Source organism: Ornithorhynchus anatinus, chromosome 7 (assembly GCF_004115215.2).
Source record: "Ornithorhynchus anatinus isolate Pmale09 chromosome 7, mOrnAna1.pri.v4, whole genome shotgun sequence".
NCBI classification, from domain to species: Eukaryota; Metazoa; Chordata; class Mammalia; order Monotremata; family Ornithorhynchidae; genus Ornithorhynchus; species Ornithorhynchus anatinus.
In genome coordinates, this window is record NC_041734.1 from 21,941,184 (window position 1) to 21,968,957 (window position 27,774).

The 27,774-nt window shown below is 48.2% G+C and overlaps 1 protein-coding gene across 3 annotated transcripts in view; it reads left to right on the top strand.

The window, feature by feature from the left end:
* The first annotated feature begins 6,060 nt into the window (after positions 1–6,060).
* ESCO1 (establishment of sister chromatid cohesion N-acetyltransferase 1) overlaps positions 6,061–27,774 on the top strand; it is a 58,990-nt gene continuing 37,276 nt past the window's right edge. Inside the window, exons 1-5 of one of the 3 annotated variants that reach the window (XM_029069022.2) lie at positions 6,061–6,151; positions 16,781–16,904; positions 22,663–24,782; positions 26,604–26,757; positions 27,219–27,285. In XM_029069022.2, the coding sequence (XP_028924855.1) occupies positions 22,665–24,782; positions 26,604–26,757; positions 27,219–27,285 (2,339 nt within the window). In that variant the 5' untranslated portion in view covers positions 6,061–6,151; positions 16,781–16,904; positions 22,663–22,664. Of the gene's footprint in view, positions 6,167–16,780; positions 16,905–22,662; positions 24,783–26,603; positions 26,758–27,218; positions 27,286–27,774 lie in introns of all 3 variants that reach the window. The other 2 variants (XM_029069020.2, XM_029069019.2) reach the window with 2 other exon arrangements.

The following is a 27,774-nucleotide window of genomic DNA, read 5'->3' on the forward strand; positions in this document are numbered from 1 at the left end:
CCTTAGCCAGATCCTCCCTCTAGCAGAATCCCCCACACTCCCGCTCCTCCATTTGAGGCAGTCTAGCCCCCTCTCTGACTTCTTTTTCCTACAGAGTGAAAACCGGAATTTAGGCTGTAATAGACCTCTTTGGACAAGGACAGCTAAGACTGATTCCAAGACTCCTATTCTCACTTCCATCAATCAATCGATCGATCCATCAATGGTATCTACTGAGCGTGGACTGCAGGCAGCAGATTTTGATCACTGGGAATGGGGATGGTGTATTACGTGCTTGGCTCTTATTGCTAAAGAGGCCAAACTCGAAGAGGCTATGGAGAGTCCTGTGCCCTTCAGAATGTCACTAAATGGCTAAAAGAATGTCTCTTTTTCTACAGAAATGTTTCCCCACTCCTCTAGAACCTCCAGTGGTTGTCCATCCACCTCCTCAATCAAGTTGGAAACAGTCAGTCGCCTTGCCTCCTCCTTCCTCACCTCGCCGCTCTCCTCCCGCCCTGCACGCTTTGCTCCTCTAATGCCAACCTACTTACTTTACCTCCAACTTATAATAATAATGTTGGTATTTGTTAAGCGCTTACTATGTGCAGAGCACTGTTCTAAGCGCTGGGGTAGACACAGGGGAATCAGGTTGTCCCACGTGGGGCTCACAGTCTTAATCCCATTTTACAGATGAGGTAAGTGAGGCACAGAGAAGTGAAGTGACTTGCCCACAGTCCCACAGCTGACAAGTGGCAGAGCCAGGATTCGAACCCACGACCTCTGACTCCAAAGCCCGGGCTTTTTCCACTGAGCCACGCTGCTTCTCCACGCTGCTCTATCTCACCGCCATCCTCTCGCCCTCGTCCTGCCTCTAGCCTGGAATTCTCTTCCTCTTGATCTCGACAGACATTTACTCTCACCCCCTTCAAAGTCTTACTGAAAGCACGTCCCCTCCAAGAGGCCTTCCCTGACTAAGCCTTCTTTTCCTGTTCTTCCACCCCCTTCTGCCTAGCCCTGACTTGCTCCCTTTATTCGTTCATTCAGCACAACAGGGACCAATCTTTCCATATGCCCGGTGGGCAAGGGATACGGGGCAAATGCCCACCAGACTTCTCCCCACCATCACATAAAGTTTCCCACAGAAGCGATTCCTAGCACAAAAGCCAGTGATTTATACAAATAGACCATTAAAACTTGCAGCTTTAGTTGTGCAAATCTATGATGTACAGAAAGTCATCCAGAATAGATAATAATAATAATAATAATAATGTTGGTATTTGTTAAGCACTTACTATGTGCAGAGCACTGTTCTAAGTGCTGGGATAGATACAGGATAATCAGGTTGTCCCACGTGAGGCTCACAGTTAATCCCCATTTTACAGATGAGGGAACTGAGGCCCAGAGAAGTTAAGTGACTTGCCTACAGTCACACAGCTGATCAGTGGCAGAGGCGGAATTCGAACCCATGACCTCTGGCTCCCAAGTCCGGCCTCTTTCCACTGAGCCACGCTGCTTCTCTAGCATGGAAACCCCAATGGTGGATCAAATATCCACTGAAGATGCCCAGGAACCCAATTTTCTTAGCTTCCTGGGATTACTTAATAATGATGAGAGAACAGTGAGCAGGGTCGACTCGATTTAAAACACTGCTTAATTTAATCGACTGTTTATGCTAAAATATGCTCTGTTCTTACTAAAAGACCTGCTGTCCACTGACCCCATCTATCAGTTAAGTAACTCTATGAGAGTACAGCAAACAGCAAGGACTTTCGTGAGGAAAAATGGAATAGTGCGTTTCCTCTTTTTTCCAAAAGAAGAAATGTATTTTCCATGCCTGCAGCGGCTGCGACCGAAAACATTATAGACATTCTCCAGGGTTTTATTTAATCGGGACGAGTCGACAGACGTGGATAGATTTGGGGCTCAAGTTGAGGAGTACAAGTGGAAGGCCGAGTTCCAGTAGAGAAGCAGGTTTTCTTTTCTTACGGCATTTGTTAAGCACCTAGCAAGTGCCAGGCACCGTACTAAGCGCTGGGGCGGGGGAGATTCAAGCTAATCAGGCTAAACATGGGCCCTGTCCCACATGGGACTCACAGTCTTAATCCCCATTTGACAGATGAGATAACTGAGGCCCAGAGAAGCGTGGTGGTTTGCTGAAGGCCACACAGCAGACGAGTGGCGGAGCTGGGATTAGAACCCAGACCCTTCTGACTCCCAGGCCCGTGATCTACCCACTAGACCACACGGCTTCTCAAGAGCAATTCCAAAGCCCTAGTTTGATAAGCAGAATCAGAGAGCTTTCTGAGCCCCTCGCCCTGAGCCCCTTGGAGATCTAACATGAGACTCAAACCTCATTATTTACCCTTCAGAAACAGATGGCCACTTCTGTCTGATACACACTTTCAGTAGGAGAGCTATCAATTACACCAATTATACTAATTATCGTCAACCCACCCATTAGTTTTTCAATTTTAAAAATGGATTTTCTGGCAACATCAAAGAGAGGCTTATGACTTGGCTTATTTACCCGAAGGTAATTGAACCAGACCTCTGAAAAGAGAGTAGAAGCGGAACTCCTTCCGAAAGGAGAAATGCATTCTCCAAACCAGCAACAGCTGAAACCAAAAATATTAGACATTCTTCGGAGTTTCACTTAATAGGAATGGGCTTACATACTTGGATAGATTTGTGGTTCAAATTAGGGAGTACAGGTGGAAGGTCAGAGAAATGAGTGAGTAGATCACCCTTTGATCGATCTAGCAGTAGTATCTGTTGAGCGCTTACTGTACTAAGTGCTTGGGAAAAAACGATACAATAGAGTCGGTAGAATGTTTTGTTGGGGCATCAGAGGAGGCTTTTGTGGGTAATGACATGGTTCCAATGTGGATTTTCTTTTTCTTTATGATGTCTGTGGAGTGCTTACTACGGGCCAGGCTCTGTACTAAGTGCCGGGCTAGGTACAACATAGTTGGGTCGGGCGCAGTCGCTGTCCCACATGGAGCTCGGAGTCTTAATCCCATTTTACAGATGAGGTGACAGAGGCACAGAAAAGTGAAGTGACTTGCTCAGGGTCACATAACAGGCACCTGGAAGAATCTGGATCAGAACCCAGGCCCTCCTGGCTCCCCGGCCCAGGCGCGATCCACTTGTGTTACACCACTACCTGGTACAGGTGGGAGAGAGGAGGGGATGTGTAGGATGTGTGTGTTTGTAGAAATCCTTTTGGCTGGTTCCGGTGGCTCAGTGGAAAGAGCCTGGGCTTGGGAAGCAGAGGTCATGGGTTCGAATCCCAGCTCTGCCACTTCTCAGCTGTGTGACTGTGGGCAAGTCACTTAACTTCTCTGTGCCTCAGTCACCTCATCTGTAAAATGGGGATTAACTGCGAGCCTCAGGTGGGACAACCTGATAACCCTGTATCTACCCCAGCGCTTAGAACAGTGGTCTGCACATAGTAAGCGCTTAACAAATACCAACATTATTAAGAAGGAGGCATGGGAGAAAAGTAGGGAGGTGACAGGAGAGCAGCGTGGCCTAGTGGATAGAGCACAGGCCTGGGAGTGAGGAGGACCTGGAGCAAGTCGCTTCACTTCTCCGGGCCTCAGTTCCCTCCTCCGTAAAACGGGGATTGAGCGGGTCGGCCCCATGCGGGACAGGGATTGCAATTTGCTGGTATCCACCCCGGTGTTCAGAACAGCACACGGCACGTAGTAAGTAAGTAATAATTCCTGCTGCTTTTTTCTTCGGTTTGTTGGGTCTGGCCCTTGTTCTCCAAACACACGGTCACCACGCTGTGGTCCAAGTTCATTGCAAGACTCGACTAGACCTCTCTCTGGGGACTGAAAGTAAATATTGACTGGCGCTGGAATGTGAGATGGGTCAAGGTAGTTAAAGGTGCCTAGGCATTCAGGTAAGAGCAGGCGTGGCACGTCGGGTGTGAGCGGTGGGGGAGACGCAGGGCTTTCAGACCACCATGATGGCCAGACCCCCTGCCCTCTCCCCACAACACTCTGGCGTAAACCTGTCCTCTAGACTCTAATCTGGATATATTTTTTATTACCTTATTTATTTTGTTAATGACATCCCCTCGATTCTACTTATCCTGATAATGTCGTCTTGTTTTCGTTTCGTTCTGTTTTACTCTGCCGTCCGTCTCCCCCGATTAGACTGTGAGCCCGTCTTTGGGCAGGGATGGTCTTTATCTGTTGCCGAATTATACATTCCAAGCACTTAGTACAGTGCTCTGCACATAGTAAGCGCTCAATAAATACTATTGAATGATCTTGTTGTGGGGAGGGAATAGTACGGAGAAGCGGCATGGTGTAGTGGATGCAGCCCAGACCCAGGTTCTAACCCCCGGCTCTGTCACTGTGTGACTTGGGGCAAATCACTTCACTTCTCTGTGCCTCAGTTCCCTCATCTGTAAAATGGGGATGAAGACTGTGAGCCCCAAGCGGGATAACCTGATTACCTTGTAACTACCCTGGCGCTTAGAACAGTGCTTGGCACCTAGTAAGAGCTTAATAAACACCATAAAAAAAAGGCACTTTACTTCTCCGAGCCCGTTACCTCATCTATAAAATGGGGTTTGACGCTGGGAGCCCTGCGTGGGGCAGGGACTGTGTCCAACCCGATTTGCTTGTATCTACCCCAGGGTTTAGTACAGTGCCTGGCACATAGTAAGCGCTGAACAAATACCACAATGACTATTATTGTGCAGTGCTCTCCCAGGCGCATTAGTGCAGTGCTCTGCACGCAGTGAACGCCCAATAAATACAGTTGACTGGCTGAAGAGAGACATAGAGAAGCAGCATGGCTCAGTGGAAAGAGCCCGGGCTGGGGAGTCAGAGGTCATGGGTTTTAATCCCGGATCCGCCACTTGTCAACTGTGTGACTTTAGGCAAGTCACTTCACTTCTCTGTGCCTCAGTTCCCTCATCTGTCAAATGGGGATGAAGATTGCGAGCCCCACGTGGGACAACCTGATGACCTTGTATCTCCCCAGCGCTTAGAAGAGTGCTTGGCACCTAGTGAGTGCTTAACAAAGACCAGCATTATCATTATTGTTATTATTCGACGGGTGCCTGGGCCAGGCTGGGCCGGAGGCTGTGTCCTCCGGGGCGGGGGTGGCAGGAGCCCGGTCGGACTTCCCCCTCCAGCCCCCGTCCCTGGGTGGCCCCGGAGCCATGCCAGGTCACTGCAGGAGCTGACAGGGGCAGCCCGGCCGCTGGGCACACTGCAACCGGGTCAGGGTCGAGTCCGCTCCTTCGCCCCCGTGCCACGTGTCTGCTCTGTGACCTTCGGTAAGTCACTTCCCTGGGCCTCGGTTCCCTCATCTGTAAAATGGGGATGAAGACGGTGAGCCCCACGTGGGGCAGCCTGATGATCTTCTATCTACCCCAGCACGTAGAACAGCGCTTGGCACATAGGAAGGGCTTAATAAAGGCTAGAGTTATTATTATTAGGAGCCCAATACGGTGTTCTGCACCCAGTCAGTAAGATGGACTGCACCAAATCTGACTGACTGCACTGTCTGTCTGTCTGAACCAAGTCTGACTGCCTGAATCAAGTCTGACCGACTGAACCAGGTCTGTCCAACTGACTGAACCAAGTCTGCCTGTCTGACTGACTGACAACCAAATCCGACTGACTGAATCAAGCCTGTCTGACTGAACCCAGTCTGTCTGACTGACTGAACCAAGTCTGACCGACTGAACCAGGTCTGTCCAACTGACTGAACCAAGTCTGCCTGTCTGACAACCAAATCCGACTGACTGAATCAAGTCTGTCTGACTGAACCCAATGTCTATCTGACTGCGCCAAATGCGCCTCTGTCTGACGAAGCCAAACGGACTGAAGGCCGGAGCGAGGGTCGGGCCTGGCGGCCATCTTTATGGGGCTTCCGTCAGGCGGGAGGCGGGCCGGGGGACGGAGAGCGGCAGGGCGCAGGCGCGGCGGCGCGCGCCCAGGGCGCTGCACGTGAGGTGGCACGTGACGGCGGCGGCCGGAAGTTTGGTGTTTGCGCGCGGCGCTGGCGGCGGCTCCCGGCGGCGGGTGCCCGGATGTGAGGCGCTTGGCCTGAGGCCGCGGGACCGCCGGACCCTCGTCCCCTCGTCCCCTCGTCCGCCGGTCCGTCAGTCGGTCCGTCAGTCGGTCCGTCAGTCCGTCCGGCCCAGGTGAGCTGAACTGAGGTGAGGCCAGGCCCTCCTGCCGGCCCCCCGTCCCCCGTCCCCGTCCCCCCCCCCCCCCCCCCAGGACCGGCCCCTGGCCCGTCCTCAGCCAGCGCCGACCCCGCGCCCGGCGCCGTCCTCGGCGGGCCCGGGACGGGCTCCCACGCTTCATCTCCCCCCATTTTCCAGCGGGGGCAACCGAGGCCCGGGGCGGTTCAGCCGGGTGGCTTCGGGGGTCAGAGGTCGTGGCTTCCCATCCCGGCCCCGCCGCTTTTCTGCTGCGTGACTGTGGGCGAGTCACTTCACTTCTCTGGGCCTCCGGAGGTTCCCTCAGCTGGAAAATGGGGGTGAAGACCGGGAGCCCCACGGGGGACAACCTGATCGCCTCGTATCCATCCCGGCGCTTAGAACAGTGCTTGACGCAGAGTGAGTGCTTAACAGGTACCAACGTTATTATTATTATTAACTTTTTGGTTCCTCGGTTGCCTCATCTGTAAAATGGGGATGAAGAAGACTGGGAGCCCCACGTGGGACAACCTGATGACCTTGTATCTATCCCAGTGCTTAGAACAGTGCTTAGCCCATAATAAGTGCTTAACAAATACCAACGTTATTATTATTAACTTTTTGGTTCCTCAGTTGCCTCATCTGTAAAATGGGAATTAAGCTGGCAGCCCCACGTGGCACAGCCTGATTACCCCATATCTCCCCCGGTGCTTAGAACAGTGCTTGGCACATAGTAAGTGCTTAACAAATACCATCATCATCATCGTTGTTATTATTATTATTAAGTGATCATTATTATTATTATTATCAAGTGACTTACCCAGGGTCACACAGCAGACAAGTAGCGGAGCCGGGGTTAGATTAGAACCCACAAGCTCTGACTCCCAAGCCCGGGCTCTTTCCGCTAAGCCACTTCTCTAGGCCTCACAGGAACAAGTTGGCAACTTGTCCTCCCCGGGTGTCGGCCACGCAGCCAGCGGGAATGTTGGTTGGGAGAGCCTTGCCCTCAGCAGTGTGGGCTTGGTCGTTGGGGACAGGTGATAATGATAAGGATGGTATTTGTTAAGTGCCTATGTGCCAAGCCCTGTTCTAAGTGCTGGGGGAGATACAAGGTAATCAGGTTTTTCCAGGTGGGGCTCACAGTCTTAATCCCCATTTTCCAGGTGAGGTAATGGAAGCACAGAGGAGTTAAGTGGCTTGCCCAAGGTCACTCAGCAGACAGGTGGCGGAGCCAGGATTGGAACCTACGTCCTCTGACTCCCAACCCCGGGCTCCTTCCACTGAGCCACGCTGCTTCTCTAGATTGGGAAATTATTTGAGTCACCAGCGTTGCCTTCTAAATCCCTTCACTGCTGGCTGGGGATGTTTAGTAACGATGACGACGTCATTTAAGCGCTTACTGTGTGTCAAGCACTGTTCTAAGCATTGGGGTAGCTACAAGGTGATCAGGTTGTCCCACGTGGGGCTCCCAGTTTTCATCCCCATTTTGCAGATGAGGCCCAGATAAGTAAAGTGACTTGCCTACCGTCACCCAAGAGACAAGTGGCAGGTGGGATTAGAACACAGGTCCTTCTGACTCCCGGACCCGTGCTGTATCCACTAAGCCATGTAGCTTCCCTTTATACAGTATTTATTAGGTGCCTCTATGTGACGAGCACTCTGCTGGGGGCTGGAGGAGATAGAATTTAATCAGATCTGACACAGTCTCTGCCCCACGCTGGCCTCGCAGTCCAAGAGGAAAGGAAGACGTCAGATCTCTTATTCCTCTTTTAAGTGACTTGCCCAAGGTCACCCAGCAGGTAAGTGGAGGAGCCAGAATGAGAACCTGGGTCCTCTGACTCGGTACCGGGCTCTTTTCCGCTCGGCAATCCTGCAGATCTAGCAAGAGATAATTGCAAAATTTGGCACTCGAATGCCGTGGACTGATTGTTGTGAATAATGTCCGATCTTTCTGGAAATTCCACACTTACCAGAGGACAAAAACGGGAATGAAATATTCCACCGACCTGGGCCTCTGATGAGGTTTTTCACTACCCCTGGTATTCAGCTACTGAGAGAGAAACAAACTTGCCTTAAACTCTAAGACTTAGCCGTGGAATTTAAGAAAACTCACTTTCCCATTGTCGTTCTTGGTCTCTGCTATTCAGGTGGCTCCGGCCATGTGGTGTTTTAAGGAGCGGAACTGGAAATGCTTGGAGCTATTAGTCACGAAGTTAGCTGGGTATCCGGGCGAGTAGTTCAGCACCTGAGCTTGATCTTAATAACTAGAGAGAAGCGCGGCCTCAGCCGCTTCCATCCCGCATTCTAGAAGGGGTGGAGACATGGGTCAGAATCACGGTGGAATTTGTATGATTCTTGGCCTTTTCTGGACAAGGGCATCCTTGTTGTTGACTGAGCTCATAAGGCGGGGAAATAAACCCGACTAAACGGAGGTAGCAACTTCAACTCAGGATGGGATTGAGGATTTTGGAGAGTTGTGAGGCATTGACGAAGCAGGGGGCCACTGAAGGAGAAACATTGCCCAGTACTTCCCTTCCAGGCCACTCACTCATCACTCGGGTCCACGTTCTGATTGGTTTTATATCTCGGCAGCTTCCTCACTGGTCTCTCTGCTTCCAGCGTCTCCCCATCCCAGTCCATATTCCTCACTGCTTTGAGGGTCGTCTGGGGTTTCATTTGGCACCCATCTTTTCACTCATCGAATGTCCCCTCTGTTGTACTCTCCCAAGCAAGGGCTCAGTACGGTGCTTTGCGCTTAGTAGGTGCTTAGTAAATACTGTGGAACATGGTGACTTCTCTGTGCCCTGCGCAGAAAAGCCTCCCACCAGCCTTCTCCCTTTCACATACTGGCTCTTTTCACCTCCTCCTCTCTAACCCTTTGCTCCTCCCAACATCACCTCCAAATACAGACGTCGGTAAAAAATAAGCTGACATCAATATACATAAGTAAAATGGCCTTCAAGACAGCTCTACTTGAATGTCCTGCCGTCACCTCAAACTTAACATCTCCAGAACAGAGCTCCTTATCTTCCCACCCAAACCCCGTCCTCCCCCTGACTTGCCCATCACTGTAGACAGCACCGTCCTTCGCCTCTCACGAGCTTTGGCATCCTCCTTGACCCCTCTCTCTCATTCACTCACCTTTTCAATGTCACTAAATCCTGCAGTTCAACTTTACAACAACACTAAAATCCACCATTTCCTCTCCATCCTATCCCGTTAATCCACGCAAATTATCCTCTCCTGCCTCGACTACCATATCAGCCTCCTTGCTGACCTCCCTGCCGCCTGTCTGTTCCCACTCGAGTCGATACTTCACTCTACGGACTGAACTGTTTTTCTGCAAAAACGCCGTCCCGCTCCTCAAGAACCTCCAGTGGTTGCCCATCTACCTCCGCATCAAACAGAAACTCCTTACTATCGGCTTTAAAGCGCCCGACCTCCTTTCCCCCTCCTAGATCACCTCACTACACTTCCCGCAACCCAGCCCACACGCTCCGCTCCTCTATTGCCAATGTACCCACTGTACCTCGATCTCATCTCTCTCTCCACCGACCTCTCGCCCACGTCCTGCCTCTGGTCTAGAACGCCCTCCCCTCTTCATATCTGACAGATAATTCCTCTCCCCCGGATTCAAAGCCTTATTGAAGGCACATCTCTTTCAATAGGCCTTCCCTGACTAAGCTCCCCCCTTTCCTCTTCTCCCACTCCCTTTCGCTTCACCCTGATTTGCTCCCTTTATTCACCCGCTCCTCAGCCCCACGACACTTAGGTACATAGTTGTGATTTATATATATTAATGTCTGTCTCCCCTTCTAGACTAAGCTCGCTGGCCGGGATTGTGTCTTAGGTTTTTATGCCGTACTCACCCAAGCTTTTAGTACAGTGTTCTGCGTACAGTAAGCGCTCCAGAAATACCATTGATTGATTGAAAATCGATTGATTAAGAATCAGATGGGCCACAGACCTGTCACACATGAGGCTTACACTCTCCGGAGGAAGGTGAATGAGTATTTCTTCCACATTTTAGAAGCAGCAGTGAGGCTTAGTGTTCCTTCATTCGCTCAATCGTATTTGTTGAGTGCTTACTGTGTGCAGAGCACTGTACTAAGTGCTTGGGAGAGTATAAAACAGCAATAAACAGTCACGTTCCCTGCCCACAACAGGCTTAGAGTGGGGGAGGCAGAATCAATACAAATAAATAAAATTACAGATGGGAACGTAAGTGCTCTGGAGCTGGGGTTGGGGGGCAGAGCAAAGGGAGCAAGTCAGGGTGACGCGGAAGGGAGTGGGAGATGAGGAAAAGTGGGGCTTAGTCTGGGAAGGCCTCTTGGAGGAGATGGGCCTTCGGTAAGGCGTTGAAGGGGGGTGAGAGTGGTGGTCTGTTGGATTTGAGGAGGGAAGACTTCCAGGCCAGAGGCAGGACGTGGGCGGAGGCGAGACGGGAGATTGAGGCACAGTGAGAAGGTTACTACTAGAGGAGCGAAGTTTGCGGGCTGGGTTGTAGAAGAAAAGTGAGGTGAGGTACGAGAGGGCAAGGTGATGGCGGTAGCCTGGCTGCCAGAATGCCCTGGGTTCTAATCCTGGCTCGGCCACTTCTCTGTTGTGTGACTTTGGGCAAGTCACAACTTTTGTGCTTCAGTTCCATCATCTATAAAATGGGAATTAAGACTGAGCCCCGTATGGGTCAAGGACTGTGTCCAACCTGTTTATTTTATATGTACCCCAGCTTTTAAAAAAGTGCCTGGCACATAGTAAGTGCTTAACAAATACCATTAAAAATGAGGAAACAGGCACAGAAAGGTTGTGACTTTCCCAAGATCACTGAACAAGCAAGGGGCAGAGCCGGGTTTAGAATTCAGGTCTTCTGACTCCCAGGTTTGCACTCTTTCTACTAAGCTATGCTGCTTCAGTAATATTTATTGAGCACCCACTGTGTGTCAGTATTTATTGAGCACCATACTATCGTGTACTGTGTAGTAAGAATCAGGGAGGATACAGTAGACTTTGTAGACAGGAGGTTTGCCCTCAAGGATCATATAATCTAGCAAATAATACCTTAAAATAAATTAGAGATAGTAGGAAATACTAGAGAAGTAAGAGAACAGTGTGGTCTGGGGGAAAGAGCAATGACTTGGATTCTAATCCCAGCTCTGCCACATTCCTTTTGTGTGACTTTGGGTAAGTCACTTAGCATCTCCATACCTCAGTTTCCTCATGTGCAAAATGGGGATTCAAAAGCAGTTCTCCCTCCCACCCAAGTCCCGATTATCATGTATCTACATCAGCACTCAGCACAGGACTTGGTATATAGTAAGCACTTAAAAAGTACTATAATTATTATTATGGTATTTTCCGACAGACAATTACACTCCTCCACTTCAGTGCCTTATTGAAGGCCCATCTCCTCCAAGAGGCCTTCCCTGACTAAGCCCCCTTTCCTCTTCTCCCACTTCCTTCTGTCACCCAGACTCGTTCCCTCTGTTCATTTCCCTCTCCCAGCCTCACAGCACTTATGTACATATCTGTAATTTATTTATATTAATCTGTTTCTCTCCGCCCCCCCGCCACCAAACTGGCACTGTAAAACTGCTGTGGGCAGGGAATGTGTCTTTTGTGTACTCTCTGAAGTGCTTAGTACAATGATCAATAAATATGATTGATTAAATGAATAAATTTTAATAGAGTAGATGAGAAATGTTCATCAATCCTACATATGGGGGTTATGTGTGCTTAGGTGTTGTGGAAATGCCGAAGTGGCATCTGGGGTGTCAAGTGAAGAGATTAGAAATTAATTGGGGCAGGCCTTCTGGAGGAAATGTGATTTCAGAAGGACTTTGAAGGTGGGAGACTCTGTGATGAGGGAGTTCCTGCCGGGGGGAGAGGGTAAGCAAGAAATCGGTGGCGGAAGAGACGAGACTGAGGTGCATTGAGTAGGTTAGTTTGGGAAGAACAGAGTGAGAGCTGGGTTTAATAGATGTGGAGTGGATACAAAAGGAGGGAGAGAGCTGAATGAGGACTTTAAAGTCAGGGACCAGGAGTTTCTGCTTGTTGCAGAGAGGGTTGAGCAACCGAAGGAGGCTTTTGAAGTCTGGAGATGTAGGAAAAAACATTGTTTCAGCAGAATGATCTGGGCAGCAGACTGGATCGTGGATTGGAGAAGGGAGAGATCAGGGCACTGAGCAAAGAGGCTGATTGCAGTAGTTGAGCTGGGATAAGACGAGTGCCCGGACCAGCCCGGTGCCTTCTGAATGAAGAGGAAGGGGCAGATCCTGAATATATTGTGGAGGAAAAACCGACAAGATGTGGTGACAGGCTGAATATGGAGGTTGAAAGAGATTCACCGACAGTATTCAGTATTGCATAAATGTGCATAAATTCATCTGTGTGCATATCTCACTCCCGCTTTGACTGCGAGTCCCAGATGGGACGGGGACTATGTCAAACTTGATTATCTTGCATCTACCCCAGTATTTAGAGCAGTGCCTGGCACTTAACGAGTACCATAATTGTTTTTAGTTTAGGTTAAATTCTTCAGCTGTTGTATCCTAATATAGTTCTACTCTCTTCTGCCACATCCAGTTCCTTCTTAAGCTCGTTGAGGGCAGGGAATGTATCTGTGTACAGTGTATGTGCGTACTGTCACAAGCGCTTAGTACAGTGCTCTGCACACAGTAGGTGCTCAATAAATACAATTGATTGATTCCTCCTGTTCATGCCATTAGTCTGTATGTGGCGATACGGACGTTCCTCAGCCAGGCTCCCCTTCAAAATAACCTCTGCAGCTATCGGAAGGGATCTTGCATTCATTCATTTATCCAGTCGTATTTATTGAGCGCTTACTGTGTGCAAAACACTGTACTAAGCAGTTGGGAGAGTACAGTATAACAATAAACGGGTACATTCCCGGCCCACAGCGAGGTTACAGCCTAGGGAAATAACCACCCTGACCAAAGCCCTCTCTTTCTTCTGATTTTAGGAGCTGGCGGCTTTGGGCTATCCACCAAGCAAGCCTCAGTCTCTCGCCCCTTTTGCCTGCCCCTCTCCTCATTAGATAGACACCTCAAATGGCAAGGGGATAAATTCGGGGTCCCTGGTTCAGCCAGCCCATCCTAACGCCCAAGGGGTGGCTGTGGGAAGTTGGAGCGAGATTTTTCTCCCTTATCTCACCAGGCAGAACTGTCCCTCTGGCAACCTGGAGCTTAAGCATCACCCGCCCCCATTCCTAAATTTAAGTAGGGGGGTGAACGCTCTTAACTCATTTTTAATAGAAACACAGGCTCCATCTTATGAATATAAGAAGATAGCAAAATAAATCCAGTCCAAACTGCCAATTTCTTACTTCTCACCAGTTCTCCTCAAGGGTTGATTTTCCTTCTCTCCCCTCCTCCTGTCTTGCAGGCCTGTGCTCTATCCATTAGGCCAAGCCGCCTCTTTTCTAACATTCTCATGCATCCGTCGAGGTCTCTGACTGCACTGTTTTCCAGCCCTCGTGAAATCATCTCAGAATCTTCCCAAACACTTTCGGGGCAGCTGAATTTACTTAGATGTTTTCAGAAGATCTTGGAAAAGCGTATCGAGATCTTGGGGTTCCTCCATGCATTTTCCCACAGCCGATGTTTTGCCAGGATCACCTTGCTGTGTGCGGCGACGATCTGAAGGCACGTAGTGTTTCTGGGAGAGTTCAGTTGATGATATTCTTCAGCGGTCAATGCAGGAGTTTTAATAGTAATAATTATGGTATTTGTTAAGCGCTTACTATGTGCAGAGCGTTAAAGGGCCACAAGGCCACTTAGTAACAGACTAAGTAATAGAGCAAGGTAACGCACCGCACCTGCTTCAGCCCAGAACCGACAATTTAATCATCTCTGGAACTGTGTGCAGAAGGTGGGCTCCAAAAACTGACTCTCTGCATCCCCCAAAGGAGGGATTTCTTCTCAGATGTTCATGCCTGCCCACCTCAGAACAAAGGATCCTGAATAAGAGAAGAGATCTAGAGAGGAACCGGGACCGTTTACCTCACCAGAGAGGGAGAGTTTCCTTTCGGGTTCCATGCTTACAGTCTTCAAAAGGAAGAGGAACCAGAACTGTGTGTGACCGCTGGAGGAATCTCCTCTGAAAAGAGAGCTCCCCGCATATCATCATCAGAAGGAAAGGGGACCTTGCTTCCTGCAGAGCTCTTTGATGAACTAGGAACTGAGGGGAGGAGTTTGGGGGTGTCTGGCATTTCTCAGGATTTGAAAGGAACAAGACTGGAGAAGCAGCATGGCCTAGTGGAAGGACCATGGGCCTGGGATCCAGAGGACCTGGGTTCTAATTCCAGCTCTGCCAAGTGCTTGCTGTGTAACCAAGTCACTTAATTAGGCTGTGGTTCAGACTGCAGAATGGGGATTCAGGGCCAGTTCTCCCTCTCCTCCCGTATCACCCGAAATTGGCGGTTTTTCTCCACTTTACCTATCCCCAGATCATATGCTCCCTTATTAATTGTCTTGCACTCACAACTTTATGTACCTCTCAATTTGCTTATTCTATTTGAACACTTCCTCTTATTCATTCCTGCCTTTCTCCTCTCTTAAAGGGTGTACGTTATTTGTGGCGAAGAGCGCGTTCTCCCAAGTGCTTAGTACAGTGCTTTGCACATAGGTGCCCAGTAAATATAATACTTGTGGATCTCATGGTGTGGGGCAGTAACTGGTGGCGAAAGTGGACCGTTTATCTTGTAAGTCATTTGCATCAAGCCAGTTTTCGTGACTTTGCTTAATGGCGTCCAACGTCTTGCCTGCCTAGAGGACCGCGTGATGAAGAGATGCCCAATCGTTGTTTATATTTGGGATTAGAGTGCAGCTTCTTGTTCCAACAGGGTTGTTGAAGTATTGGTTCAGAACTCCTTAAAGGTGTCTCTGTTCTTTGTTTGGGGGCTTAACGGCCAGCTGACTTGGCTCAGAAGTCAACTTTGAGCACAGTGGTTTTATATACCCTAGGGTGAGGTTGGGGCACATCAGACGATAATGGGCTCAGCTTTCTGCTCCAACCGTCACTGCTATGGCTCATGCAACAGTGAGAGCCCCCTGCCACATTCTGATCTAGTCTCTGAGATGTCACCGTTTTTGATAGTGGATAGGAATTTTTTTGCTTGGCGGAGGAAAGAGCAATCAGTGGTAGTTACTGCGTGTTTCCCGTCCATAGTCCACCGTACTGAGTCCTTCGGAGAGTACGGTGCGGTAGAAATGATAGGCATCATCCCTACCCACAAAGAGCTTACGGTCGAGAGTGGGAAACAGTGAAATAAATACAGATGGGATCAACGGCAGGGTATTAGGGTAGGTTCCTAAGTGATGTGGGCCTGAGAGTGGGGTGACTATCAAAGGCTTAAAAGGTGCAGAGCCAAGTAGATAAGAGCTATGGAGGAGAGGGAAAGGAGGCGGCCTCTTGGAGGAGACGCGATTTTTAGGATGGCTTCAAAGGTGGCAAGGAAGATGGCCACCAACCCTGTTACACTGTACTCTCCCCAGTGCGTAGTGCAGTGTTCTGTACACCCGAGCACTCAACAGACACAGTTGATGGTTGAGAATTAGGCACGCTCCCCGGCCTTCAGTCTTAAGAACGAAGCAGGAGAAGGGCTTAGTACAGTGGTCCTCAGCCAGTTGGTGGTATTTATTGAGTACTTACTGCATGCAAAGGTACAAAAGAGCTGATAGATGTGATCCCGGCCCTCGAGAGCATAAAGCCTACAGAGGGAGACAGACGTTCAAATCAATTACAGATAGGGGAAATAGGGTATAAGGATAGGTGAGGCTGGCACGAGTATCAAAATGCTGAAGGGGAACACAGTCCAGGGCCTAGATGGCACAGAGCGGGCGGGTGAATAGGGGAAAGGAGGACTTAATCAGGGAAGGCTTCTTGGAGGAGATGTAATTTGGGGAGGGTTTCGAAGGTGTGGAAAGTGGTGGAGATATGTCTCCGCATCAAGCCGGAACCGAGTTTGGCTCGATGCCCTCCTCCAGTTTGCCCTTCCTTTTAATGTCTGCTCTCTTCATCTGCTGCTCTCCGACCCACTCCCTTCACTCCTCCCAAGCCAACCTTCTAACTGCATCTCACTCTCCCCTCTCCCGCCTCCATCCCCTTTCTCACGCCCTTCCCCGAGCCCCGAACTCTTTCCCTTCCCAAATGTGACAAACCACAGCCCTCCCCACATTCGGAGCCTTCGCCAGTTAATGCCCATCATCCCAAGTCCTATAGACTGCCCCCAGCCATTTCTAGCACCCACGTATGTACTTCTGCTCATGAGGGTTTCGTCAGTTGTACATCATTTATTTTGACTACTCTGTAAGCTTGTAAGGGGCAGGGAATATGTCTGTTGTATTGTTAGATGGTATTCTCCCAACCGCTTAGTATGTACAGTGCTCCGCACACAGTAAGCACTCAACACAATTGACTGACTAATTAATTGTCTCATCACCGATTGGAGTATAAACTCCATGGTGTCTCTTGTTTCGTCTTCCTAAATAACTTAGTATCTTGCATACTGTCCAAGTGCTCAAATGCTACTTATAGGACTTCTTGATTTCAGATATTAAAAAAGAAGTGAGAACATGAAATGTACTTTTTAATATGTCTTTGTTTTCAAAGCTCAGCACTGTGCATGAAAACCCACACTCTTTTCATCCGTTGTTCTTCGGCCCAGGAAATTTCAGCCGAAGCGTCATCATCTAATCCAAAGAAAAATGATGTATCCTCTTGGATTTTTTCTGAGGTAAGAAGCTCGTACACGCTTACGAGAGTTAAGTATCTTTTTGAAATAAACGCTTTTGTATATATTAGCTTGCTATTTTATTTATATGATCTGCTGTTGTTACTAAAAGTTATTAAAGAGAAAATCCAATCTTTAGTCAGTTCGCTTCCCGCTGACACAATAGTAAATCATCGAGAGGTTGTATTATGACAGTGGTGCTTGTAAACTGTCTAAATCAAGACAGGCTTTTTTTCCCCCAGAAAGTCGCTAATTAAATTGTATTTACAAACTTTTACTGGGGACTCTGTGGGAGAAGGGTGTCTTCATTCATTCAGTTGAATTGATTGAGCACTTACTATGTGCAGAGCACTGAACTAAGCGCTTGGAATGTACAATTTGGCAGCAGATAGAGACAATCCCTGCCGAATGACGGGCTCACAGTCTAAATGGGGGAGACAGACAACAAAACAGAACAAAATGAAAACAAGACAACATCATCAAGATAAATAGAATCCAGGGGATGTACCCCTCATTAACAAGATAAATAGGGTAATAAATATATTCAAATGAGCACAATGCTGAGGGGAGGGGAAGGGGGAGAAGCAAAGGGTGAGGGAGAGGAGGAGAGGGGGAACAGAGGGAAAGGGGGGCTCAATCTGGGAAGACCTCCTGGAGGAGGTGAGCTCTCAGTTGGGCTTTGCGGGGGGAAGAGAGTTAGTTTGGGGGACGTGAGCAGGGAGGGCATTCCAGGACAGCGGGAGAATGTGGGCCAGAGGTCGACGGCGGGATAGGCGCGAACGGGGGACGGTGAGGAGGTGGGCGGCAGAGGAGCGGAGGCTACGTGGGCAGTAGAAAGAGAGAAGGGAGGTGAAGTAGGAGGGAGCAAGGTGATGAAGAGCTCTGAAGCCAAGAATGAGGAGTTTTTGTTTCATGCAGAGATTGATAGGCAACCACTGGAGGTTTTTAAGGAGGGGAGTGACATGCCCAGAGCGTGTTTGCAGGAAGATGATCCAGGCAGCGGAATGAAGAATAGACTGGAGCAGGGAGAGACAGGAGGAGGGGAGATCAGAGAGGAGGCTGGCACAGTAATCCTGTCGGGATATTACGAGAGCTTGTACCAGCACGATAGCCATTTGGATGGAGAGGAAAGGGCGGATCTTGGCGATATTGTGAAGGTGAGACTGGCAGGTGTTGGTGATGGATTGAATGTGTGGGGTGAATGAGAGAGCCGAGTCAAGGACGACACCAAGGTTGCGGGCTTGAGAGACGGGAAAGATGGTCGAATCGTCCACAGTGACAGGGAAGTCAGGCAGAGGACAGGGTTCGGGAGGGAAGATAGGGAGCTCAATTTTGGACATGTTGAGTTTTAGGTGGCGGGCAGACATCCAAGTGGAGATGTCCTGGAGGCAGGAGGAGATATGAGCCTGGAGGGAGGGGGGAGAGAACAGGGGAGATGAAGATTTGGGTGTCATCCTCATAGAGATGATAGTTGAAGCTGTGGGAGCGAATGAGTTCACCGAGGGAGTGAGTATAGATGGAGAACAGAAGTGGGCCAAGAACTGACCCTTGAGGAACCTCTACAGTTAGTGGATGGGAGAGGGTGGAGCCTGTGAGGCCGGATGGTCTTGATCATCTTTCCTGTCACCCAGGAGCCTGGCCAGTCAGTGAATGGTATTTATTCAGCCCTCCCTGCTTCCATCCCCAAAGCACTTTTTCATTATTTATATTAATGTCTCTCTTCCTTTCTAGACTGTAAGCTCCTTGTAGGCAGGGAACACGTCTACCAACTCTGTTGTACTGTACTCTTCCAAGCACCGTGCTCTCTGCACGAAGTAAATGCTCGCAAGTATTGTTTGAATTGAGTGTTCACCGCATGAGGATGAGGCAGACGTGCTCCCCAATGTCGAGGAGCTTACGGTCTCATGTTGGCCCCCACTTGGAGTAGTGTGAAGGTGGTGACTGAAATAGCTCTTCCTCAGATATCCATTGCACACGTACAGCTCTAGAGAAGGCAGGCGGCTTTGGCACTGACCTTCGATCTCACCGCTCAGTGAGATCTCACCCCTACCCGATGTGCATACGTGGAAGCTGTTTTCGAAATTTTAAGGTTCTCAACTCTGTAGTGGAGAGTGGTTGATGGAAGAGTCGAAGATGGGCTGGCCCTGATTCTGCTGCTGCTTCCTCCTCCCCCCAACTCTCTCTTTCTGGCTCCCCCTTCCCGCCCCCCAACACACAAGCTGACACAAGCTGGTGTACCCACACATCCCCTCGGCAAAACACCGTCCTAGAACCGAAGCATTTGGCACTGGGCAGCCAGTCGTCTGCCTGAGTCCCGGACTGATTTACTCGGGCCCGTGGGGGATGGCGGTGCCAAAAGAGGAGCCCGTGTGCCCCGGAGCCAGCGGATGAGGTGTGACCACGGCATTCTTTCTGCTTCCCCTCCCCGCTCTGGTTCCTCGTAAAATCTTTGGGGAGCCAAGGCTGGTACCAGATGTGTGGGGGACAGGGAATGGCTCTGCTGCGGCCTCAGGCGTCACCTTGTGGCACCCTGAGGCCTCCCGTGGTGTGGCTGCAGCCACGGGAGCTGATCGGGGAGGAGACTGAGTCCTGCAGGGGGAGGTCGATGAGCCTCTGAGGTGCTGCCCGGTCTCCCTGTGTCCCAATCCAGGTAGCACGCCGGATTTAGGTCTTCCCACAGGGATTTGGGTGAGGTCCCTCACTTCCCTGAGGGACCTTCTGACGGCCCCTCGGTTACCTCCACTCCCTTACCACCATATGCGTGGTGGGTGGGCTACCTCACGGACCGGCTACGTCCAGGCCCCTGGACCATTCGGCCTGCACGGCGGACTCTAGGGTGGCCTGCTCAGTCAATCGATAGTATTCGTTGAGCGCTTACTGTGTGCAGAGCACTGTAGTTAGTGCCTGGGAGAGTACAGTACAACAGAGTTGGACGACATGTTCCCTGCCCACAGTGAAGAGAGGCAGCGTGGCTTAATGGATACAACATGGGCCTGGGAGCCAGAGAACCTGGGTTCCAATCCCAGATCCCCCATTTGTTTGCTGTGCGTCCTTGGGCAAGTCACATCACTTCTCTGTGTCTCAGATACCTCATCTGTGAGATGGCGATTAAGACTGTGAGCCCCTCGTGGGACGGGGACTGTGTCTAACCTGATTAGGTCATATCTACCCTAGCGCTCAGTACACTGGGTACAGAGTAAGTGCCTAAAAAATACAGTTTAAAAAAAAATCCATGAACGCTGGGATCGTAGATTGCTACTTTAAAGCCACCGTCTGTTTTCTTGTACTCTTTCTCCCCCTCCACCTTCTCTTCCTCCGCCCTACGCGAGCAGGCGTGGTGGTCTCGGATTTTTTCCAAAGGTTGAGATTCGGTAGTTTGAAAGACGTATGGAGCGAAATGGGAGGGAGAGGCCCTCTAGACACTCCAGCCCTGGGCTCTCGGACAGGTTGATCCTGTCGTGTTCATTTAGATGGTTACGTTCAATGGTTAGACGCCAAGCAGGACATTAAAATTAGAATTAGGAAATTGTTAGTCTTCGTCCTCTTTAAAATTATGTTTAGTATAACGATAAGGAATTTGCTAAGGCGGATATCCAGGAAACACAGTCGGCACTGCAAGCATCAAACATAGCACAACAACAAGGAGCTTATGCAGTATGTGTATGCAGTATTGACAGGATCGTGGGTCCCAAGTTGGCTTTTTCAGTCACGCAAGCACCCAGAGTCATTCTCACGGTCAGTTGCTTTTTCAAGCATCTAGGACATCCTTATATGTAAATAGCAATTAATCCCTGGAAAGATCGAAGACTCTGCACGTCCCCTTTAGCCGCAGTGATCAGTTTTCACTCATAATCAAACACGGATCACTCGTCATTACCCTGAATAATTTATAGTCCTGTATCTCCGCTGTGAGCGGCTCTTTGCTCCAGTCTCATTGGGCTACACCAGAATGCTCATGCTCCGGGACAGATCTGCACTGCACTAGGCAGACTGGCTCAGAGAGTTTCAGAAACCATTTTGGGTTCAATCCTTATGTTTAAACTCCGCAATGCAGTGTTCGGTACATATATTAACCTACTTTGTGACCCAGATTTTTTAGGCTATCCCCGATCGGAACTTTGTTTCCATTCAAGAAGGACCGATAATGTTCCTCTGTGTACTGACTGTGAATCTTGGCCAGTGTTGACCTAAAGACAGTACAGCTATTGTTTATTTTTTGGCAAGTATTTCTCCGCGCAGAACTTGATTTTCAGCTCTGTCTCTCCCTTAGGTTGGACTCTGGCAGGCTATTGCGGTTTACGGATTTGAAGCATTTTCAGTTTTCTACTTTTCACTTTATGCCGGGAATACACCCGCACCACTCCTTTAAACCGTGCAGGCGTGGTTTGAACGTAGTTAAAACTCTTTAGGAAAATTGGTTTTAAAAGAACTGGGTAATGGACTGGAAAAAGCAAGCTCCCTAACTGTCAGCTTTTAATAAGATATGACAGTTGAATCTTATTACTGGAGGGAGTGCTTAGTTTTCCGGTTAACGTCTCCTATGAAAATAGGGCCCAAATTGTAAGATTATCTGTTGAGTGCCCTCTGTCTGAAAAATATTAGTGCGGGCATTTTTTAATGCGTTTGAGAAGTTGAACAGATTTCTTTCTTTGCCTCATGTTTTTCTAGTATAGAAGACCTGATAATAGTTGGATTTTGAATGTTTTAAACTAGTGGGATGACTAGATTTGAAAGCTTTTCAACGATAAAAACAGTAGGAATAGCCGTTTGGAAGGTGATCTTAAGTTGGGGGGGGTGAAAGGATAAATGGAGAAATCTTTCTCATGTTAATCATATTTATCAAGCGTTTACTGTGGGCAGAGCACTGTACTCAGTGCAATACCAGAGGTTGTAGACATGTTCTGTGCTCACAACTAGCTCACAGTCTTGGAGGTGGGGGGGATAGACGTTAGTATAATAAATAACAGATACGTACGTGAGTCCTATGGGGCTGAGGGAGGGATGAATAAATGCCCCAAAATGCAAGTGCAGGGGCAACCGAGAAGGGAGTAGGAGAAGAGGAGATGGCTAACTCAGGGAAGGCCTCTTGGAGGAGGTGTGTTTTTAGTAAGACTTGGAAGGTGGGGGAGAGTAATTATTGGATATGAAGGGGGAAGGACGTTCCAGGCCAGAGGCAGGACAGGAGCGAGGAACAGTGAGTACGTTAGGAGAGCGAAGTGTGCGCACTTGGTTATAGAAGGAAATCAGGGAGGAAAGGTAGAGTTGATTGCTCTAAGGCCTATGGTAAGGAGTTTCTCTTGGGCATGGAGGTGGACGAGCAAACACCGGAGAGTCTTGAGTGGGGAAACATGGACTAATTTGTTGTAGAAAAACGATCCTGGCATGTTAAGGTGAAATATCTTTGTTAAGTATTGTATGTTCCTTGTAGGCGAGAGGGTGCTATCCGTGAGCGAGTGTGTCAGGAATATATATGTATTTTTTTGAAATGCTCACAGGTTATGGGGGCTGAAGCTTGCACTTCATCTTATTAAAATATTGTAAGTAAAAGCATAATTTATTGTGAGGTTTTTGAAAGCCCTAGAACCTCAGCCAAATCGGAATACCGAGAAACTTCTAAGTAATGTTAGTCCCAGAGAGCGCAGCTCGAGGTTGGTTTGCACGTCTTGGTAAAGCAAATCTAGATTTTGTAAAATAATGACGCTGCCTTAGTTGAGTTGTTTTGCAAAAATCTGATTATCTGTTTTTTTCCCCCGCTTTGCAGAAATGGCAGCACAGAAAAGGAAATCTACAGTAGTAGAGCTTTCCGTTAAACAGAGAAAGCTGGAGAAGAGCAACAAACCAACGCATTCAGCAAATAAGGAAAAACATGTTTTAACTCCAAGACATGACTCAAGTAAATCAAAACCAAATAATTGTAAAATACAGAAGAAAAAACTTCTCAAAACTTTGGTCAAACCAGACAGGTTAGCGAACAGTAAAGCCACCAGCAATTGTGGCAAGTCTTCCTCTCAGATTAAATTTGCTAAAAAGCCATCCAGCCAGAGTAAAGGCGAATTAAAGAAAGTACCCATTAAAACTGTGCCAATAAAGAAATCTACACTAAGACCTCCAAACAAGGTGAAGTCTCCTAAAACTTCCCTTTGCCTTTCCAAACTAAACCATAATAACCCTCCAGGGTCCACAAAAGCGCCCTTCAGGAATACTCCTGGGAAGACAGAGAAATCTAATTTGAAGCAAACTAATGTTTTTGTTGAAAACACCCATCTGGTGAAATTACAATCAGATGATAATCATTCACCTGAAAATCAGAGCGGCCATAACACCAAGCATTTCCCCTCGATACCTATAAACAGAGCTGCGCCGAGGAACACCCAGTCAGCAATGAAGTCTGTCAAAGAAAAGTCAAAAGAAAACAACTCTGTTACATCAGCTAAAGTAATAGCCAGTGATGATATGGCCAAAAGGTTGGCTTCCAAAGGAGCAGAGAAACCTTTGCTAAAAAGTTCCAGCGACAGGAAGGCAAATGAACCTGAACCGAGGACGCGGATGACTACCAGATCAGAAAATGCAAACTCTAATAATAAGAAATCCAAGCACCTTGACAAAAACTCTGTGGCTATCAAAAAACTTGCACAACTAGATTCTCCCCCCCAAAAGGAATTATCCCAGAAAAAGCCAGCCCAAGAAATTCCCAGATCAAAGCGAGCGACTCCAACTCCTTTGAATGAACAACTTAATAGGAGATCGCAAAGACTGCAACAGTTGATGGGCGCTTCGACGAGATCCTTGCGAAACCGGGAAATTAAAGGGCCCGCCGTAGAACTCAAGCAAAATACCCCAACGAAAAGAGCGGAGCGCAGTAGTAAAGCTGAACTAGTTAAGCTTAGCAAGCCCAAAGGAGAACAGAAAAATGTAAAACGAAAAGTTTCGAATGTCACGTCGGACTCCCCGGAAAAGAATGACGTCTCCGCGGTGGAAGAAACGACAAGTTCTCCAAAAGGAAAGAAGCGCAAAGTGGATCAAAGAATTGACGATGCCAGCCTTTCGCAGAAGAGCACGCAACAGCCCGCTAAAAAAGAAATGCACTCAGGGCCCATGGTTTCTTCCCAGGTAAAGAAAGCTGAAGCAGTCAACTCTTTGACCCCAAAGAGGATTGAAAAGCTAAGCGTGAAGCAGGCAGGACGCTCAAATAGTGTGAAGTTAAAAAAAAATTCACACCCGGTAGCGCCTGACGAAAACGTAGATGATAATCCAGAGAACGCCGTAAAATCGAAACGAGTAAGCATCCTCGAACTTTGTGAAGAAATCGCGGGGGAAATTGAGTCCGACACTGTAGAAGTGAAAAGGGAGGCTTCGATCCCTGAAGGTGGGAAAGAGGAAGAGAAGCCCTCCAAAATTCTTCCAGCAGTCGAAGGGCAGTTGCTTTCTCAGAAGGAGCCAAGTACAAATGTCCAGTGCAAGCGTTTTTTCCCCAGTCGAAAAGCGGTGCCTGTGAAATGCACGTTAAACGGCATAAGCAGCCCGGTGAATAAAAATTCCAAGTGGACAAAAATTAAGTTAGCTAAAGCTAACCACGTACATCAAGCTTGTCCGGATTCTTCCGCAGCCCCCAAACTGGACACGAGAACTAATTCTAACGTTTCGCAGGCCACAGTCCGTCTCTCTCCGGACACGCAACGTTTGAAGATGCCGAACAAACTGCCAGCAGCAAAGCCACATGAAGAGAAATGTGCAGTTTCCAAACAGGGGAAATCAAACGATGAGATTCCTTTTGAGGAAGTCAAAAGTAATGCCACGACGACTGTAACAAAGAAATCCACCGAGAGGATTGGTCAGGTGGATAATCAGACGAAGCAGCCTCTCGAGCCAACATCAGATGAGGTAACCTATTTTTGTGGTGATATGAGAGCACAGGGGATTTGAAAAATGCGCTGTCTTTTTTTTTTTTTTTAAACAGTATTTGTTAAATGCTTAACTTCTCTGAGGCGCAGATAAGTTAAGTGACTTACCCAAGATCACACAGCAGGCAGGTGATAGAGCCAGCATTAGAACCCAGGTGCTCTGACTCCCAGGCCCGAGCTCTTTCCACTAGGCCATGCTGCTTCTAGTGTGTGTCCCATCAGACCTTTGAAAATTTAACTGTGAGGAGCAGCTTTTCATTCAGTCGTATTTATCGAGCGCTTACCGTCTGCAGAGCACTGTACTAAGCGCTTGGAAAGTGCAATTCGGCAACAAAGACAATCCCTACCCAACAACCGGTCATGGTCTAGAAGGGGGAGACAGGCAACAAAACAGAAGAAGCTTGGCCTAGTTCCAATCCCATAATGCATTTTAAATCTCCAGTTTAACATCAGGTTTTTTTAAGCTTTTTTTTTTTTTTGAAATGGTATTTGTTAAGCACTTACTCTGTGTCAAACACTGTTCGAAGCACTGGGATAGATGCAAGATAATCAGGTTAGACACAGTCCCCGTCCCACATAGGGCTCACAGTCCTTTGGAGGCATTTAATCCTCATTTTCCAGATGAGGTGACTGAGGCATAGAGAATGAAGTGACTTGCCCAAGGTCATGCAGCAGGTAAATGGCAGAGTCAGGATTAGAACCCACGACCTCCGACTCCCAAGCCCGAGCTCTTGCCACTAATTCACGCTGCTTTGCAGTTGGTGGACAATCATTGGAGGTTTCTGAGGAGTGGGGAGACATGAACTGAACATTTTAATTTTTTTTAGAAAAACGATCCTTGCTGCAGAGTGAAGTATGTACTGGAGTGGGGAGAGACAGGGAGGTCAGTGAGGAGTCTGGTACAGTAGCCAAGGTGGGGTATGAGAGAGATGATAAATGCTTCCATCAGTATAGCAGAGTTCAGATGTAGAGGAAAGGGCAGATTATAGCCATGAGCTGTCAGATTGAGTATGTGGGTTGAGTGAGAGAAATGAGTTGGACGATGCCAAAGTTAGGGGTTTGTGAGGTGGAGGATAGCGGTGTTGTTTACAGCGTTGGGAAAGGCAACGAGAAGACAGGAAGGGTTTGGGTGGGAAGAAGAGAAGGGGCAAGAGTTTTGATGAGGTGAGAAGGATTAGGGTCAGAAGCACAGGTGGAGGGGATGGAATCTTTCCAAACACTGCTGAGGAGGCGGAAGCTTTCCAAACACTGCTGGGGAGGATGGGAAAGTCAAAAAGGGGATTGGAGGAAGAAGGATCTAGAGGAGCAGGGGAGTTTTTAGGAGACCACGCCTATGGGTGTCATTTTATCAACGAACTACGTAGCCATGTTGGGCAAGACAGCTGTCGCGGGGAACGAGCGTGGGAGTCCATGAGGATTGAAGAATTACTGTTGTTTGGCTGAGAGGGCAGAATTTAAGCAGGTGAGGATGAATTGGAGATGGACAAGATTGGCCGGTGTCAATTTTGGCCAGTAGTGCCCTGCACCTCTTGCACGAGGGAGGAGGAGGCCCATCTTTGTCTTCTGTTTACTAGAGAGCTGGTGTTCATAATTTGACTGGGGCGTGTCTGTGTATGGGGTGTTTATATGAATCTCTTTAAGACAGTTAAGATTTTTGAATACAAAAGAGACTTAATTTTCTCACTAAGATGATAATTTGTTGTGGCTTATCAGGAGGGCCCTAGGTAGGGGTAACTGGTAAACAGCTTGTTGGTTAGACATTCAAATTTGCTCAAACTAATCCTGCGGCCTATATGTTTAGAGTTGCAGCTTACGTTTGGAAGCGAGCCCAGAAAGCACTCCAGCAAGAAATTTGGTAGCAGCAGCAGCAGCAGCAGCAGCCGCAGCTGAAATGCCACCTGTACCACCTCAGCCTAATCAAATCAAAACTGCTAAAGAGGACAATGAATCTCCAGGTAATATTTTGTAAATTAAGCCCCTTACATGGTCACAGATCAGAGCCACTCTCCTGAAAATAGAATTGGAGAAAATTCTCCCTCCTTGGATACGGTTTCCCCAGTTCCAGTCCTCCAGGTGAGAGAGGGAATTTCAAAATATCCAGGGATTTAATTTCAGCTACTGTTAAATGGACACCCCCTGCCCTGTTCATTGTATTTTACCTTTTGAGAGCTAATTCAGCTCCTCTTCTCTTTCCCCTTTTCTCTGAACCAAGGCTTTCTTGGTCTTCGGGGCATTTTTCTCTCATTTTTTTGCTGGCCTGCATTATCGTCCATAGTTTAGTGACAGTATTTACCTTTTTACATAAATGACAAGTGGTTTCAGTGGTAGCAAATGGCAACATCATTTCTGGTGATAAAATTTAAAAGCCTAATCAAAACACTGCTAAGAAAGTAACTGTCTCCTGGTTAAATCACAGGTTCTGCTCCCAGGCAGCTGGTACGCACTTTATTCAGTAACCAAACACCCAAGACCAGTGATCGCAGGTATGTTGCTTAGAGTATGTAAATTCAGAAGTTTTTAAGGGCTTCTCCTGTGGGGGAGAAAACAAAAAACAGTGCTTTAAACTCCCATTTATCCACGTGATTGTGAACCATAAGATTTCTCTTTTCATACTTTAAATAATCATCAGTTGCATTTAATGAGTGCTTACTGGGTGCGGAGCACTACTAAGCGCTTAGGGGAGGGTTCAGTATAATAGTTTTGAAATAATATAATTTGATTTTTAAGTCACGAAGGGACTTAGGATTTAGGATTTAGTATTAATCCTTTGCCAAGGGATCAAGTAGGGCAAGGGAAAATATGTATGTTGATGTCTTCTGACTTGCACTTCTTCAAATTTGGGTTAAGCTTTGGATCTCAATTCAGAAATTATGGATCTTGTCTCCAGACCGCTAAATTACACTAATTCACTTTCTTGCTAGTCATCTATTTTCAAAGCTCGCTCATTTTTTTCCCCCAAAGGTTTAGAATGC